Source organism: Ambystoma mexicanum, chromosome 9, assembly GCF_040938575.1.
Source record: "Ambystoma mexicanum isolate Mex_15411 chromosome 9, UKY_AmexF1_1, whole genome shotgun sequence".
Classification (NCBI taxonomy): domain Eukaryota; kingdom Metazoa; phylum Chordata; class Amphibia; order Caudata; family Ambystomatidae; genus Ambystoma; species Ambystoma mexicanum.
In genome coordinates this window covers 1446563600-1446580864 of record NC_090931.1, presented here as the reverse complement: position 1 = coordinate 1446580864, position 17265 = coordinate 1446563600, and the positions used below count along the sequence as shown (strand labels likewise).

The 17265-nt window shown below is 46.9% G+C and overlaps 1 protein-coding gene across 3 annotated transcripts in view; it reads left to right on the top strand.

Annotated features, from left to right (window-relative positions):
- PRKAG3 (protein kinase AMP-activated non-catalytic subunit gamma 3) overlaps window positions 1-17265 on the top strand; it is a 340336-nt gene that overhangs the window by 178521 nt on the left and 144550 nt on the right. For 2 of the 3 annotated variants that reach the window (XR_011274756.1, XM_069616869.1), the window contains exons 5-7: window positions 6843-6888; window positions 6988-7097; window positions 11524-11605. Coding sequence is in view for 1 of the 3 variants with exons in the window: in XM_069616869.1 (XP_069472970.1) it covers window positions 6843-6888; window positions 6988-7097; window positions 11524-11605 (238 nt within the window). In the remaining 2 variants the exon portion in view is untranslated. The remainder of the gene's footprint in view (window positions 1-6842; window positions 6889-6987; window positions 7098-11523; window positions 11606-17265) is intronic. The other variant, XR_011274757.1, reaches the window with a different exon arrangement.

Below are 17265 nucleotides of genomic sequence, written 5' to 3'. Positions count from 1 at the left end.
TCGGTGGGTTCTCCCTCTGTGTCGCCACCGCTGGCCACTGGCTTCCTCTTCCCCGCGCCTCCGCTGCTGGGCTGCCGCTGCTCTTCCCGGCTTTCTCCCCGTAACGCTTAGCCCGGCGAGGGCTGCTTCCGCTGCTGGGCTGCCGTCGCTGGCCTCCTCTCCCCGCCGACGTCCTTTGGCAGTCACACGAACAAAGTCCTGTAAACGAAAACAAGTTCCTCGGCGGCAGGCGGGTCCCACTGCCAGGGGTGAATGAGTTCTGCAGAGGGGACCCGCCTGCTTTAAAGGGGGTAACTCCTCCCTTTTCCATTGTCCCGCTTCGCGGGCTTTCTCTTCCTTTTGCCGCGCTCCACCCTTCGCGGGCTTTCCTTGACTTTGCCGCGCTCTGCCTCCCCCCTCTGAGGAGAGGGGGAGGGCGCTTTCGGAGGAGGACACCGCACGGGTTATCGGGGGTGCCTCCTCCATTTTGGGTTTCCTCGTCGACACCTGGCATACGTATACCTTTGGATAGTGTTCTTTTGCTCAAAATATTTGTTCGATTCAAACCAGGTATGTATGTATGAATGGGAGTTGTGGGGAGGGGCGAGGGGCACGGAGGGGAGTCTCCCATAAAAAATCGGTCAACTTCAGGTTGATCAAAAAGAATCCTATTTAAAGGGTGGCCTATCAAACGACGTAGAACTGTAAGCGATTAAGGAGCTAAAACACTGGGGATGACCACTGCCACAAACGGAGTGTTATTAAATTAGTGGTACAAAAGGCCAGAGGCCCCTCCCTGGATCTGGGCCCCCCTTCTTGATCATGATTATATGGATGGTTGGTGGTTGCAGGATGAGTGACGCACAGGAACTCAGGCCAAGTTTCCAAAGTAATATGAGAGCACACAAAGTGTTAATCACTCTCAACCAGAACCAGCTGTGTAATTAGACACAATGTCACATCTGTTTGTGTGTGTTAGGATTAATTGCACAGTATGAGCCTACACGTGTTTCTACCCAATGGGGTCTTCCTCAGGGCTTTATTCGGTGGCTGCACATTCCAGTTTCAGGTAAAGTTGCGGGCAAGGTCACCCAGGCGCTGGGTTTCAATCATTGACGTTGTAGGTGAGCAGAGAGTGCATTTTAAGTGTTGAATTATAGTACAATGAGCAGGAGGGGTCAGTAGATACTGAAACAGGTACATCAACAACAGATAGACCACAGACTAGAAGTGACACATCATTGAGAAGTGATACAGAAAAACAGGGGAGTTGCTAGGTCTGGAAAAGACCCGGGGCTATGCTGATGTCGGAACTGTTGGGACTGGGGGCTACAACCAAAAGACCAGGGGCTATAGCCCCCTTAGCCCCCCCCCCCAGCAAAGCCCCTGCAGAAAAACAAGTCGCTTTTTTACAACCACAAAGAGGGCGAGGCGAAGTAAGAAAAATAAATCTTCCACGACCTCTGAGAGTTTGAGTGCTAATTTCTCAAATTATAATTTGTCAAAGACTATTACAAAAAAGATAATCCTTTATCCATGCTCATAACTCAAGATGGTTGGATGATGCAATTGGCTTATTCAAGCTAGTTCGTAAAATGAAAGTTAAACTCTTTTTCTCAAGAATTGAAGCGAATACAAGGGCAGAACAGGAGAATCCTTTGTATAAAGAAAAGGTTTCTTCAATCCTGAAGTTCACAATACAACACTACAGTGTTTTCAAAAAGCAGTAAAACATGATATGAAGAAGATTAATTGTAATTCCAAATTGAGAGACACATTAACAAAGGCTGAGCGAAAGGCATTAATTGATTTCAACAACAACCCTGATATCGGCATTAAACCAACAGACAGAGGCGGGGCATTGGTAATTTGAAACACCAAAGATTATTTGAAAAAACCTGGATGTCAATTACACGACACAGATACATACCAACACTTCTCCTCGCTCCTCTCCTGCATACCTAGCAGACACCACAGATGCCCATTTGGGCTAGCCTTACTTCACACAAAACACACAAGCCACACCCCCAACAAACTGCCACAAATAACAACTAATGAACAAGCCAGACACTTTACTTTGCACACAATCAAAGCACACTCGGAAAGCTGACAAGCACAGACAGTTTCTCCTGGTTCTGCAAGCACCAACAGAATTGGACAACCTCTACCCTATCCTACCAATAACAGCCGAGCCATGGTGAAAGTAGCCGCACAAAAATTGTCGTGATTAAAACACATGAAACCCTCTAAGTAGAGTGCGGGAAATCCAAGTGCAAGAGGTAATGGGGTTCTGATGATTTGTATATAAAATACAATAGAGCCCCAGGGGACGAACTAGTTGACCTAATCAGGGAAGTTGCTTAAACACTTAAGATGGTTAAAATAATTATAGAGGGTGAAGCTTCAGCAAATGGTGTTAATACAAGTACAGTTGACAGGGTAGGCAGAACAGGAAAAATGGTAGCAGAGGCTATAATCATTAAAAGTCATGGGGCCTCATTACGAGGATGGCGGTAAGCCATGGTTGCCGCCATCCTCGTAAAACCGAATCCACTGGGACATTACAAGTACCGGCGGCCCAGGATATCAAGCGGTGGATTCGGGAAGTCCCCATCCCTGTGGAGTTCAGTAGGACTCCACAGTAATGGGTTCACAGAAGCACCGGCACCATTTTTAATGGTGCCGGTGCTTCTGTGAAAACTTTGTCGTCCGGGGCCGTTGCACCCAGCAGGTCAGACCTGCCAGGCGCAACGGCACTGGAAGGCAGAGTTTGAGTGTGGCGGTCTGGAAAGGGTGCCGGTATGGTGCAACCGGCACCCTTATTTTCGGACCGCCACACTTAGAATGAGGCCCATGGATTGCTTTGTGGGTCAGGTTTTAAACCGCAAACTCAAGCAAATGTACTTGACAAGCCACTTGAAGACCCATCTTTGTTTTCCAAATCAGTAAATGATGTTTTAAAGAAGGCTAAAAAGGAGCACAAGCCATAAAGGGTTTAGGCCACACTATAGGGAAAACATTCCAGCAAAGTGGTTTTCCTTTTGGAAAACATTCTTTTTGAGACCAAACGTCAACATATTCTGCTGGCCAACAGAACTACCCATCAGTAAGTACATGGCTCACAGGCTCAGGAAGCCATAACCCCAGGGTATCCTGAACCTCAATGTCAAGAGCGCAGAGGCAGGTCACACAGCTGTGGTCAGTTCTCCAGAGGGGGAGCCGCTGCTTCAAAATGACACCTCAGTCATGCCCCCCTCTCAGGTTAGCCCAGTAGGTCATCGAATAACCTCATGCATCCAGTGCTCAAGTCCTAAAAGATAAAGTGGGGACAGTCAATAACATGGCAAATGTGAGTGACAACATCAGAAATGAAGCATCTCAGTGGTATATGCACATGTCATTTAATTAGCTATGCATAATCGAACAAAGTGCACTGGATGAAAAGGCATTTTCCTTTCTGCAAATCAACCCACAAAATGTAACCCAAGAGAGGATAGTTTCTTCTAATAGTGTTGGAAAATTATAAAAGATGTGCACTTTAAAACCCAAGAATCAATACCATGTTTTCCCTCGAGCACGCACTCCCATGTGACATTTCACCTTCATTGGCTTCTGTTCACAACTTAGTCCTATGGTGTAGTGGTGGAGTGTCCAACCCGGTGATCGCGGTTCGAATCCCCACCGTGCTTCCCACAAAAAAAATCGGAACATTTCCAAAACACAATGCAGCGTATCTCATTTTACCTACAGTTTAAATACTCAGGGGGGATGGTGTCCGCCTACTGAAAAAAAGTGGTAGGTTTCCATCCCCCGCATGTACCCTCGACTTGATCCCTGCTCAAATCCACGCCTGGGAGGAGATAACGTCAGACAAGTGTGTGTTAAGCGCAGAAAGTCTGGGTATTCTGTGGAGCTGGTGTGAAAGCCTCGTGATCTGCCACCAAGACACAGAAAATGTCCACAGGAGCACCTCGCCTTACTACAAGAAGTGATAAAAGTTCTTGTCCAAAAAGGGACAATCGAGCAAGTGCCTCCAGAACAGGTAAACATAGGACGGTATTCTCTATATTTCCTAGTACCCAAAAAGGACAAAACAAAGGCCAGCAAACGATTACGTCAAAACCCCAAAATTTCAGGATGGCCACTCTACAAGAGGTCATACCTCTATCAAAAAGGGAGATTACATGACCACATTGGATATGAAAGATACATACTTTAATTTTTCAGTGTTTCCTTGTCATCGCAAATCCCTATAATTAAAAATAGATCAAAGACATGTTCAATTAAAGTACTTTTTTGGGAATTGCATCGGCACCACGTGTATTCTCCAAGGGGCTCGCAGTTATCAGTGTTGTGGTGCATGTAAGCCGCAAAGCGATTCCTGTGTACCCTTATCTGGACGAGTGGCTGATAATGGGGACAAGAGCAAGACAGTCCTTGGGATAGTTTTTAACAGTGATCTTAACCTTTACCACTTTATTACCTCTACCATGACAGCAGCCAGTATGAACATACTTAATATAAGGGAAATTGTCTCCCTCCTTACTTACACCTTCACAACAACCCTCATTCTAAGCTTGGTACTCAGCTGTCTGGACTACTGTGCTGGCCTCCTTGATGGCGTCACTCTCCAATTCTTCTCCCAGCTCGACAAGGTACTCACCCTTGCCACCCGTCTCCTATTCCCTGATCTTTTGCCACTACCTACCACTGCATTCCTGTTGGTGGGTTCTCACTTAAATCTTGATCTCTCCTTACATGCTCGTTATTAAATCCTTGACAGAACTTTTACCCTCTCCCACCGCACCTATCAGCTTGCACCCTGCGCTCTGCTCGCGCTAGGCTTCCACCGATACTGGAAATGTGAGATGGTATGGATGGGATGGGAACAGTTCTGGGCATAAGGATTCCCAGTCCGCATTTGATAAACTGCGGTCTGTATTTGCACCAAAGCTACATCCAGCACCTGATCACTTATAATAATAATAATAGTTTGACATTTACATAGAGCTACGAACCCTCAGGTATCTGAGCGCTGCTTATTATTACCCATGGTGTGTGGTGCTCATTTATCGACCTCGGAAGGATGAAAGGCGGGATTTGAACCTGCGTTAGCAAGCTCTGCACGGGTGTCAAAGCGAGCGCTCTACTCGCTGTGCCACTTGACCGGCTTATGTTGCACTGTTCCCAGGCAATTTTGCACTGACATTTGCACCAACTGTCCAGGGCCTATTTTTCAGCTGTTGTAAATGTGGGTTTTGCAAAGGATTGAATTGACCAGCAGTAGTGCAATGCACCGAGTCCTACAGCGTAAAACCTACCGCGTAAAGCAACAGAATGGGAACGACAGCTAAACCGAGTGTCTATACATTCTGAAGTCTCTCCTGCTTGATTGGAGAATCATCCATGTGGCGAGTTTGCCCCAAATTTTCCATGTTGTTTGTCCAATTACATGAAGCCATTTCAGACTTTATTCTGGGTTATTTTTTCACTGCCTGCAAGATTTGCTCTGATCTATAACATACAGTTTGATCTAGGTTTTAAAACATGTTTTGACTTTTTTGAAATAACATTCTTGTTTGAAAATATATAACTGGTATTTACCACTAAAACTGTGTTTAGAGATATGCCCTGGTTCAAATCCTGGCTTGAGAGGATTGGGAGAAGTTAACTGGATAATTTCTAAATTTCTCATCATATGGAAAATGTGGAGTTTGGGGTAAGATCATGTCTTGTTTTAAGGATTTGTCAAAGAGGGCATTGAATATATGGTGGGTTTGTGAACATTACTGAGTTTTTTTAGCCATCCCAAATGCTATATACTCAATGTTTAAAATATATAATTCTGGAACTTTGTATGCAAGTAGAACAAAACCACACCTTCAGCTTAATATTTAAAGAATTAGAAGCGGTTTTAGACTAGATTTTGAAAAAAACAGGTAATATCCTATACTGAGCAGTCACAACGGGCCTATGTTTTTCAACAGGGATTATTTAAAGAAGGTGCAGGAATTGGGGGTGGGGGGGGTAGCAAGGGTTATAATGTTTTTTCCCTTTTATTTCAGCTTAACTTCAGTATAGTGCTATGTGGGGATGGGATAATACACCCATTTCAAATCCTTTTTTAAACATAGAAAACCCTAACTGTATTGCCTCAAAATATACACAATTTTAATCAACCTACCCGGGACCATTTGAATGACGTTTTTTACCTCTATTTTTTTAAGGGATAAGGAGGGACTATCCATCGAATTAATTTTCAACATATTATTTTGATAGAATGTTGCCCCACATATATGCGAGAGGAGGTGGGTTTAGGGTAATAACTAATGAGGTGTCTGCGGGGTGGTGGGGGGTCTCCCCCATATATATTTGCAGAGAAATCTACCAAAAGAAAAAGAATTCGAAGAAAACAGATTCGATGGATTGGTTTCGACCAAATCACGTAGAAGCTTTTTTGAATATAGAGTTTTAATGTTGCCCTAAAATCTCCCTGACGTGAAATCAATTGCATTCAATCGCGCCTGAACTCGACCCATTGCCCCCTTGGCTCTGCTAGAGACTAGCTCATGAGGTCTCCTCCCTTTGCAGCCACTGCAGACTTTATTCCAACTCGTAAGATAGCCAGTGGGTTAATGCACTTGCCTTAGAGATCTGTGTCCACCCTGTAGGCCTCTGGTTCAGTGCGGAGAGGGTTTGCTCAATCTTGTATCAGTCTAATGTCTTTACAGTGAGTATCATTTAGAAGAGTAAAATGAACACCAGTTACTTACAGCTCTGTAAAGGTTGCATTAGGGCCAGAAAACACAATAGAAAGGAAGGTTTTTGGACTTTATCAGTGAAACTGTGTTTTCTACCCACAGTCACCAACTTTGGATGGGATCTCCATGCCAACTAATGTGAGAACAGGTGAGTTGCCTTCTGGTCTGTAGCTCGCGTCTCTCCTCACCCTGCGTCGTGCGTTCCCCTGAAAGGTCCTGCTCATGGCATCTTCCTTGTTCCCCAAAGCAGATCCGCAGCGGGAGGCGGAGGTCTACATGGAATTCATGGCGAAGCATAGCTGCTACGATGCAACCCCTACCAGCTGCAAGCTTGTCGTGTTCGATACCACGCTACAGGTAAAGGGGAGTGGTGGGCACAGGAGATGGGGTGCAGGAGCCGGGTGCCGGGGGTAGGTTCCTCAAGGCAACGGTGTAGCATGGGCAGTGTGTGGAATGTGTGCCGTTGAGCGAAGAAAAATTTAGAATGAGAGAAGGAGGGGACTTGTTCCCATTGGGCAAGCGTCGCAAGGGTCTGTTGTAGGGGGGGTGAGTAGGGTTTCTGGTAGGGGCTGCAGAGTGATGTTTGTGAGGAGTGTGGAGCCATTTAATGGTCATGAGTAAGGGTTGAGCTGACACAGCTGAGAGATGGGTGTGAAAGAACCCCGTCCTCTGAACACTCCTCTTTACGCTCTCCACCACCTCCCTAGGGAAACTCCTATCATCGATTGGCTTTCACTACCTCCTCTCTGCCCATGGCACCAAGATCTTCTCCTTTGCATCCTTCATCCCTGACATCTCTGAAAGAATGACCAACTGCCTTACAGCCACTCACCACTGGAAGGCACTGTGTTGCACAATGCTAAACCCATCCAAAACACACATCATGTTTCTTCCTGCTTCCAATGCTAAACCCCACCCTCCATTCTCTTAGCCCCTTCACTCCCGACATCCTCTTATCCTCCTCGAAGGGATGCAACCTTGGAACCCTCTTTGAGAGCGCCCTCATGCTCCAAAGGTTTAGTAGGGCTGTTGCCATGCCGGCGAGAGTTATCCACCGCACCTCATCCATTACTTGGCCAAAACTCTAATTTCTACTCTTGTGGCAAGCAAACTTGACTATCTTTCAAGTTCACTCCATAGTCTTCGACACTTCTCTTCCCCGATCAACAAAGTCTTCAGCTTCACTACGTGCACGCGCCACAACCTACCCAGATCCTCCCCCACCGCCACTCACCACGCTGGATGGCTCCCCCTTTAAATGCCCACTTCTAGTCTACCAGTGTATTTGTGGTCTGCCCCACTCTACTTTGTCAATTACATCCCTCCGTACCAACTGCACCTCCTACACGTCTGCCCCTTCTCCGTACCTGCGCCCCGCCACTGGAATGCCCTCCGCCCATGCATCACAGCTAGTCCATCTCTGGACCCATGGCATTTCCTACATGTCTGCTCCTTCTCCGTACCTGTCCGCCGCCACTGGCATGCCCTCTGGCAAAACACTAAGCTAGTCCATCTCTGGAGAAGTTCCAGACCAGAGAAGCTCTACCAGCTAGCCTCTGATTGGACATCTCCCACCCTCTATCCTCTTCCCAATATCTCACCCTCACTTGACACCACTCTTTTTGACCATATGCAAGTATGATATGATAGGTTATTTATAACACGCTTAATACCCAGAGGTATATACGAGGCCAGTATTGTGTATATGTCTCATTGGTGTTATCCAGTCTTTCCCCCAGTGTATGTCAGAGCCCTATACCCCCCTCACCAACTGGCCAACTTTCATCCAAATATCCATGTTAATTTTGGAGAAGGGGCCCTACCAAAGGACCGCCTCTGTTGTCTGTATTTCTTGCTATGTTCACCATTTCTGTTCAACATGCCCCCCCCTCCCCCTTCAATAAAGACCAATAGATGGGGCTAGCGCTGTACGAATTCCCCCCTTAGGGAGGTTGCTTCAGCATGAGCCCCTGTGGAAAGTGTTCCATATTATGAGTATCACTCAGTGGTCTGCAACCTGTAGCACTCTGGATGCTTTATTAGACTACAATGCTCATGATCCATCGCCATTCACTGTGCTGCTTAGGCCTCATGGGAAGTGTAGTCCAAAACATCCAGCAACCTGTAGGTTGCAGATTACAGCTCTAGAGATTGTTGGGGCTTCTCATAAGGTGCAGAACCGTGTAGAAGGTGTTCACGATAATGAGGTGTGCCCAATGCCCATCTTTGCCCCAAACATGGGAAGTGCTCTTTAGCTAGAACCACCTCCCACCAGTCAGATTTGCCACCTGGTGAGCATCCGCCTGATGCAAAGTGTTGCACAATGCATGACTCCTCATGCGGCAATGCACCCATGCGTCATCACAATAGATCTAACTCATTATCGTCAACGTGGAGCAGGTGCGCGTTGTATGCCACAGATCTGTGAGAGTTTAGGCCAACAGGGCCCAGTAAGGCAGACACAGATATACTGAGTGCATGTGTAGGGGCAGGGGTGTTGCTAGGTCTGGAAAATAACCAGGGCTGCACTAATGTCGGGATTCAGGGCTAGCTAGCCTTTTGGTTGTATCCCTGAGCTTCTATCATGGGCTACAAACAAAAGAGCCGGGGCTATAGCCCCCCAGCCATCCTTTAGCAACGCCTCTGTGTAGGGGTATTAAAGCTGTGGGTCCGGGCTGCACTGCGTCCATGCACATGCATCCATCTTGGGAACGAGGCCTCATTGTTTTGTGATAGTGAAAGCCAAAGGAGGATATTAATTTACCCAGAGCAGAGGTATAGAGGGTGAAGAACAGAGATCCAAGGACTCATTCTTGGGGGATGCCAACAGGGAGAGAGGTGGGTGCAGAGGTCTGTCATTACCAGGGGATTTTAAAAGAGCAACCTTCCAGATAGGAAGCAATTCGGACAAGAGCAGATTTGTGAAACCCACGGCATTGGAATGTGAGGAGGAGAGAGGAGTGGCCAACAATGTCAAAGGCGTACTCCGTTGGCTCCCTATTGCGATATAAGTTGTCGAACTGGTTTAATCCTTGTATTGTGTGGGAAATGAGTAATCGTAGGGCTCATGATTGCTCTACCAATGTCTGCGGGGACGTCTGCACAAAGCAAGGCACATGCAGAACCCAGCCAGCTTAGGGCTGCACAGTAACACTAGTAAATATGATTTATTATTTGCCATAAAGAGGAGAAATGTTCATCGAATGAATGACCTATTGCCCAGTGCTCCGTTGCTCTCAAGCCGGGCTTGCGCTTTAATAAACACAAACACAAATACAGAGATTTGGCAATGGTTGATGGGTTATGAGATAGCAGCCAATCAAAAGCTGTTAGCGTTTATTTATTCCTCAGCACCTCATCGTTGGGCCACACACGTTCAACCACATGTCCTCTACCTTATGCAGGCTGCACCGATTACCCTCACCAGCTTGGATCCTGTTAAAAATACCTGCATCACCCATTAAGCTACTTCGGCCGGCACCCAGCCTTACCTGGCGCCTAAGTTAAATTCCTCCATCGGATCCTGCAATACTTGCAATAGGACTTAAGGTTAGACAGGCCCGCAAGGAGAAAATGAGTACACAGTCATTTTCCTGCTACGCTGCAATCCAATGGAACGCCATCCCAGTAACAATCCGGACCATCATTCCCCCCCTCCTCCTGTTCCGGAATGGGATGTAAACCTGACTATTTCAGTCACTCCCTGGCATGACCTAGATTCCAGGTGTACTCACCAGCCGTAACTCAACAGAGTGCTGCCATGGTAATTGACACACACGCACACGCACACGCACACCTACCTGTATGCTCCGCAACACTCCTGCTTGTTAATGTTACCCTTATCCTGCGATACATTGCTCTGCTGCTTCCGAGAGAAGTTCCGAGAACATTATTATAAAAAGAATATATTTTTTAATCAATGAAAGACTTACAAAGAATGTGATATGAGAATATGTTGCTTCATTTTGAATTATCAAGATCCATTTGAGGAAAATAATATTAAAAATCTATATGATATGATATAATATGGCATTTATAACGTGCCTAGACACAAGTGTTTCAGACTTCTTTTATGACCACAAAGTAGAAGTAAAGATGTAATACATTTGCAAGAGTTTATGCTCTATTTTGTGTACTGCTCACATGTGGGTATTCATGGGGGTGTGAAATGACATAGATTTGTGAATATGTGGCAGCTTCAAGGGCTGGGACAGGGTAGCTGAGGTTTTGCCAACTCTTGAGCTGTGTCAGGGTCAGGGGTCATGAGGAAGTGCCTCTACCTGGCATCTGCTTGAGATGGCAAGTGGTGCAGGGACATGCGTGAGATCAGCTCCTGATAGCCTTGAAGTTGTGTGATGGTTTAGGGAGCAAGGCCACAAAGTGTGATAAAGTCCATTGTCCCCTTACTGGCCTAGAGACATGTCAGGGTCAGAGGCAATGAGGTAGTCAATGCACGCCTCCTCACTTCTCTGGTAATACAAATGATTGAGGTATTTGTATTGTATTGTAGTCGTCATTTATATAGTGCCATTTCTCCATTTGTATGGTCTCAATGCGCTTTGTGGTCGGAACGACCTTAGCGACTGAAGTCCAGGTATGGGAAATTGGAAGAGTTGAATTTAAGATGCTTGTGTGCATTCTTCCGGGTTAGGAGTTAGGAGGGCTGGCTAGGCCCCAGTAAGCCACCCAGAGTTGAGGTAGCCCCTCAGTAGTGAAGTCAAGCAGTGAGTATGACCCTCCTCCACCGCCCATAACCTGTACTCTCTCCTTTCTCTCTGTACAGATAAAGAAGGCCTTTTTTGCCCTGGTTGCCAATGGTGTGAGGGCAGCGCCTCTCTGGGACAGCAAGCAGCAAAGCTTTGTGGGTAAGCGTGTAAGGAATGGTGTGATGAAATTGGAAACTTTCACCAGTAGCAGGGATGTGAGATCCCCCCACTGCACGAAGGCACCTGGAGAGGCAGCAATTGATCAGTGAGCAACGATGCATGTTGGGTATATACAGAATTAATTCTGCACTACAGGACATGTAAGGGAGGGAATGCAAGACTGGGACCGGGGCACGTCCTGGGCCATGGTTGTGACTGGAAGTCCCATCAGTTTGTAAACTTGACATGAAGATTGCATGCATTAATGCCAGGACATCTAACAGACCAGTAGGGCTGGGTCCAGGTTGGACACTTGTCAACAAAACCCTCCGCACGTACCACTGATGCTTTGCCCTCGCCTAACAGCTTCCCCAGCTCTTAACACTGCATTTGCCTCCACCTGCCCAGACCCTACAACTCTGCCATGAACCTCTTCTGCTGTAACCACCTCTACAATGCAAAATGGGATTAGAAACAACTAACCCTTCGGGTTAGGCCGTATGATTACAAACCTGAACATGTGGCTGGTGCATTTAAATAAATCTACCAATGAACCCGTGAAGAGGAGACCCGTTGGGTGCATCACTTGCTGAGCGGACCCTAGGACCTGGATGCCTGAGGGCTTTGGCGCTCTATAAACATATAGAAAATAGAAATAGGACCAATTCAATAGAAGACTGCATCGAAGAGCCAGAGTGTGTTGGCAGAGACGTGTTAGTCTTTTATATAGGAAGCCGAGGTGTAGCCAGGATTGTCTAACAAGTGGGGCCTGAAGCTAATGTAGTCGGGCCCACCGCAGTGATATTAACATCTGCAAATACCCACACAGCACTGCTCAGTGGGCATGTACAGCTTTTGGGTGGGCCTTGCCCGCTCAGGCCCTAGCCTGTCTACGCCTCTGAAGTGAGTAAACAACACTGGGTGATGGCGTTTAGGGGAGACTGCGAGTTTTGAACATGAACATCAGGGGTTGCCAGAAATTAGCATATCCAGGTGAAATATGCACATTTCATTAAATTGCATTTGTATAACCACCCAAATTGCACAGGACGAATGGCATTTGCCTTTATAAACTCAACGCACACACACAAAACCAAGAGAGGATATTTTCTTCTAATAGTGTTTTTGAACTTTTAAAAGGTGTACATGTTTTAAACTCCAAGAACCAATACAAATGTTTTCTCTGGGACTTGCAGTACCAAAATGTGACATTTCACCTTTAGTTGGTTGTTACTTTTCATTAGGTTATATATTGTAGTGGTTAAACCTGACGACTGCGGTTCGATTCCTGGCTTTAATTCATAAATTCAAAGAGAGCATTTCCCGAGTTTGGCTTTAATTCATAAATTCAAAGAGAGCATTCAATGTTTCGCATTTTAGCTGGGGAGGACTGAGTCCACCCTCGTGTACCCTCGACTTGAGCCCTAAACATCACTTACTGCGCAACCCGCGGCAAGGGCAGAGGCGTAAATTCACACAAAAGTTCCACTACGTGGCCAAAGGTCACCCAAGACTCAAGCTCTTCCTGGAATAAGGGGTGCTCTCCACTCTCGATCTGCTCTGGAACCTTGTTTCTCCAAAGGTACACATTGAGGGTCGCTGATTTGAACCTCTTCAGCTGATGATGAGAAGCAAGAATTAAGGATGGGTTCCTTGCGACAGGAAGAAGGAAGAAGGGGGTGGAGTGGTCGGCAATCGCAAGCCAAGCCTTCATCAGTTGACGGCTCGGCCTTATGAAGATTCAATGATCACACCTTGATGAACAGAGCGTGGCCTACTCTACCTTCATGGAACCAGTCCATCCAGGACGACATACCTACCCTCCTCCTCAGCGTTGTAGATGACATGCCTGTAATTCTGCAAAGACGGTTGGAGGGAACGATCCCCCGCATCCAAGCATGGATCTCCCCCCACCCACAAGCAGGGGCGTGGCGGATCACAGGAAGTAGGTTATGCAGAAGCAGAGAGAGGTAAGAGAGTAACAGAAATAAATGCAGTCAAGTATTCTTCTCAATAGAATCGTAATGGTACCTTGTGCCAACCGCGTGGTAAGCTATTCACTGGCCGGTTTCGTATACCAGAATTTATGACAGATATGCTCTGGGTATGTTTTTATCAGTGGATCTCAGAAAATAATTTCATGCACCGTTCACCATTAGCACCCTGGAGGCCCCCCGCCCCCCGCCCCCCTTTGAGGTGGACCGGACGCAGGTACTATCTCCCTGTAATCCAACCACATGCCGACTCAGCTGCTTCTCACTGCACCTCTACCAGATAAGCACCACTCACAACTGAAATACCTGGTCCTCCTGGCTGCCCCTGACACCTTTGCCTCCCCCTCCTCTGTCACCTGCCTCCTCTTCCTGCCGCCCCTGAGCCTCGTTGCCCCTCTTGGTGCCCTGCCCCTTCTGGCCATGCATACCTTCACCCACTGTACTTTCGGGCTAGAATTGGGAACTGTTTGCTACATATGCCGGCTATCCCGCTCCATCCAAGCTGGATAGTCTGGTTCAATCCTAGTATACACTTTAAAAACACTCATGCTGGCAAAGGGGAGGGGACAAATAACACCATTCAGCTTTCCTGGCTTCTTCACATAAAATCAAAGAGCACTTTCGGAACATTAGAATCATTGCGCTTCTTTATGCTGAACAAATATGTCTATGATAAAAGAGTTGCCTGATTGAACCAAATACACAACGCGCACTCGGCTTGGCGCTCGCTTAACTTTTTCACAGCACTCACCCTAACATTAAACTGCTGGTTGAATTGAACTATATACACGGATTTGGACTGCCTCATGATTTGGGTGTGAGGATAGAATGGCTGTGACTTCAGTCATTCCCCCAGGGTCTCTGACAAATCTGGACAATGTGTCCCTTCCCCCAGGTGGGAGCCACCCCCTTTGAGGCTAGGGAGGTGAGCCTGCTACGCAAGACCCTCCCCAGGGGTCTGGGCAAGTGGGACCTCACTGGGAATGACTCCCCTCTTGAGACAAACACTCCCATGCCAGCATGGAACTCCCTTTGAAAGCAACCATTTCTGCATATAAAGATGTCGGAAAAACTTTTGCATTTCCTGTTGCAACTATAATTCACAAAGATCCTTCTTTGATTCTATTGGCTTCAGGTAACAGTGAAACTGGCTTGGAGGCCATGATCATGGAAGACAGGCATCATTTAATTCATTCTAATGACGTATATGAGTAGGAAACAGACTGTGAATGGAGAGGGAACTCCCACGGTGAGAGGTGAGAAAATGCTACGCAGAGGTGAGCCAAAGTAGCATCGACGTCCTGGAGGGGCAGAGCCACATCAAGTCGCGAAACCAGCGGTGACGTGCAGAGCGAGAAACATGCTAGCTGGAGGCCGCAAGGCGGGTGCCTTGATCGGGCAAAAGGCTCCGTTCAACAGGAAGGAGGAGACAGAAAAACATGTGTCTTCTCGGGTGGTGTGACCAATGAAAAGCAGTGGTGGGCCTGGAGCCCAGCACCCAACGCTGATACCCGAGAGAAGACAGGTGCAAAGCACCCGCGCTCCTCGTGACATGCGCCTTTTCCGCCATGAGAGGTACAGATGGGGAAAGAGATGCTACGGATGTGTGGAGGCGAGGGAGAGCACAGCTTTAAGGTTTCCAGGAGCACCACAACCAACGCAGGCACGAAACGCAAAGCAAATGCAACGGGAACCTGGCCCTACTAAACCAGAGAGAAAGGGATACAAACAATGTGATTCAAGGCTGGAATAGCCGTTCAAAGTAGGAAAAGTCAAGGGAACGTAAAGGGCACCTGATCCCACTAATCCAGAGAGAAAGGGAAATGAACACTGTAACGAAGGCTGGAATAGCCGCCAAAAACATGAGAAGAGAATAAGATGGGCATAGCCCCACTAAATGAGAGTGGAAAATCCAGGCACGGTGTATCAAAGCTGAAACAGCCGCTAAGAGTATCATGGAAGCACAAACACTGGTCCTATGTTGAAACAGAGTGAAGGGAAGTTGAATACTCTGTAACCTGAAGATCAAAGTGCATCCGGAAGTGATTGGAACATTTAGAAATTAAAAACTGTTTCCTTATCAAAGGGAGAGGGAAACTCATACCGATGATAATTGTTAATTTTCCAAAAGCATTTGAAACTAGTTACTTAGTTAGTTTTTTTAGTTTCGTTTATTTATTTGTTTAGCGCGCCTAGCCCGTAGGCATTGTAGGCATCGTAGGGCCCTTAGGCCCGTAGGCATCACACTAAAGCTGTGAAGGCAATCTGCAAGAACTCTAAGACAGAGAACAAGTCAAATGCAAGTGGGCCAGGCAGAAGTTCGTAACGAGGCTATTATGCAAGCCTCCATTTTCTTTTTAGTTAGATATTTTAGGATTCGGACAGAAGGCTTTTTGTTTGAACCTGACCCTTAGTTTCACTTTGGTTAGGTAGCGAACATTCCTCATAGTGATAGAGCAAGTACGTTTTCCTTCAATGTAAATGAAACCCTTTTAGACATGCCATTAAGTTGTCCGACTCCTACTGGTTCACCGCAGGTCAAATGGTCATCTTTAGATAATGCTTGCTATCCCCAGCTTAATTTATGCCCAGTCTCAGGGTAATGATGGGCCAGCACATGTTCAGTTCCCACTGCGACCAGACATCCCGGTTTTGCCAGGACGGTCCTGGAATTGGGCCCTCAGTCCCGAGAGTTTTTTAAATGTAAAAACCATGTCCTGGTTTTGGGCAAAGGGCAGGTGACAACAATTCTAATTGTAATTATTTTCACAACACTTTCAGAATTTTGAAGTTGGAAGATTGGCTCGAACCCCCAAACGTTCAGGGATAAGCCACAACACTTACTGACTGTGCCACAGAGACTGGCTTGGAAATGGTTGTACAGCAAGCCATGTGATATCAACTAGACCGAAAGCTTGTTTTTAATTAACATGCCGAGATTAACAGGCAAAACTGCGCAATTTAGATCATACATCATTTATAGAAAAGAGAAGTGCTGGAAATGGTGTTGGGTGGTGGTTGTAGGGGCATCTAGGAGGAGGGGCGGTAATGGGTGGGCTGAGATGGGGTAGTCCTTCTTTTATGTAGTAGGCCGTCCCGGGTTTTCGTTTTGTAAATCTGGTCACCCTAATGTACAGGCATCCTCAGGGATCTATATACGCAGCATTAGTGATGGCACTAGATCTGCGTGTTCTCTCGAAGGGCTGTAGCGCCACCTACAGGGGGCCAGAATTGGTCATTTTCCCCAGATTTTCTCGGACTCAAGTTGGAATAGGATATTTAGGGGGGAAAGGTCTAATATGTGTCTAGCAAGCCACTGAGGCAGAGTGGAGGTGTTGTTTTGGGGTCACAGAGGGAGGAGTTTATGGCATGTGGTAGGAAGGACTTGTGTGTGATGAGGGGTGGGAGTCCTGTGCAAGGGCAGGCTAGCTCCTCACACCCAGCAGTCCAGAGTGTTGCTCTGCCAGGGTGAGCCCACCTCACAGGCTAATCTCACCTCATCCCTTCGCTGTACATTTAGTACCACGTCTTCATTTGTATTGGGGTCAGACAATATGTAAAACTGTGGGACGGGGGGAAGGGAAAAGCACTGCAGAATTGCTTACTTCCTACCACTAAAGCTGGACGCCCCAATAGGTTGCTGTTGGTGAGATGTCCATTTTTCAT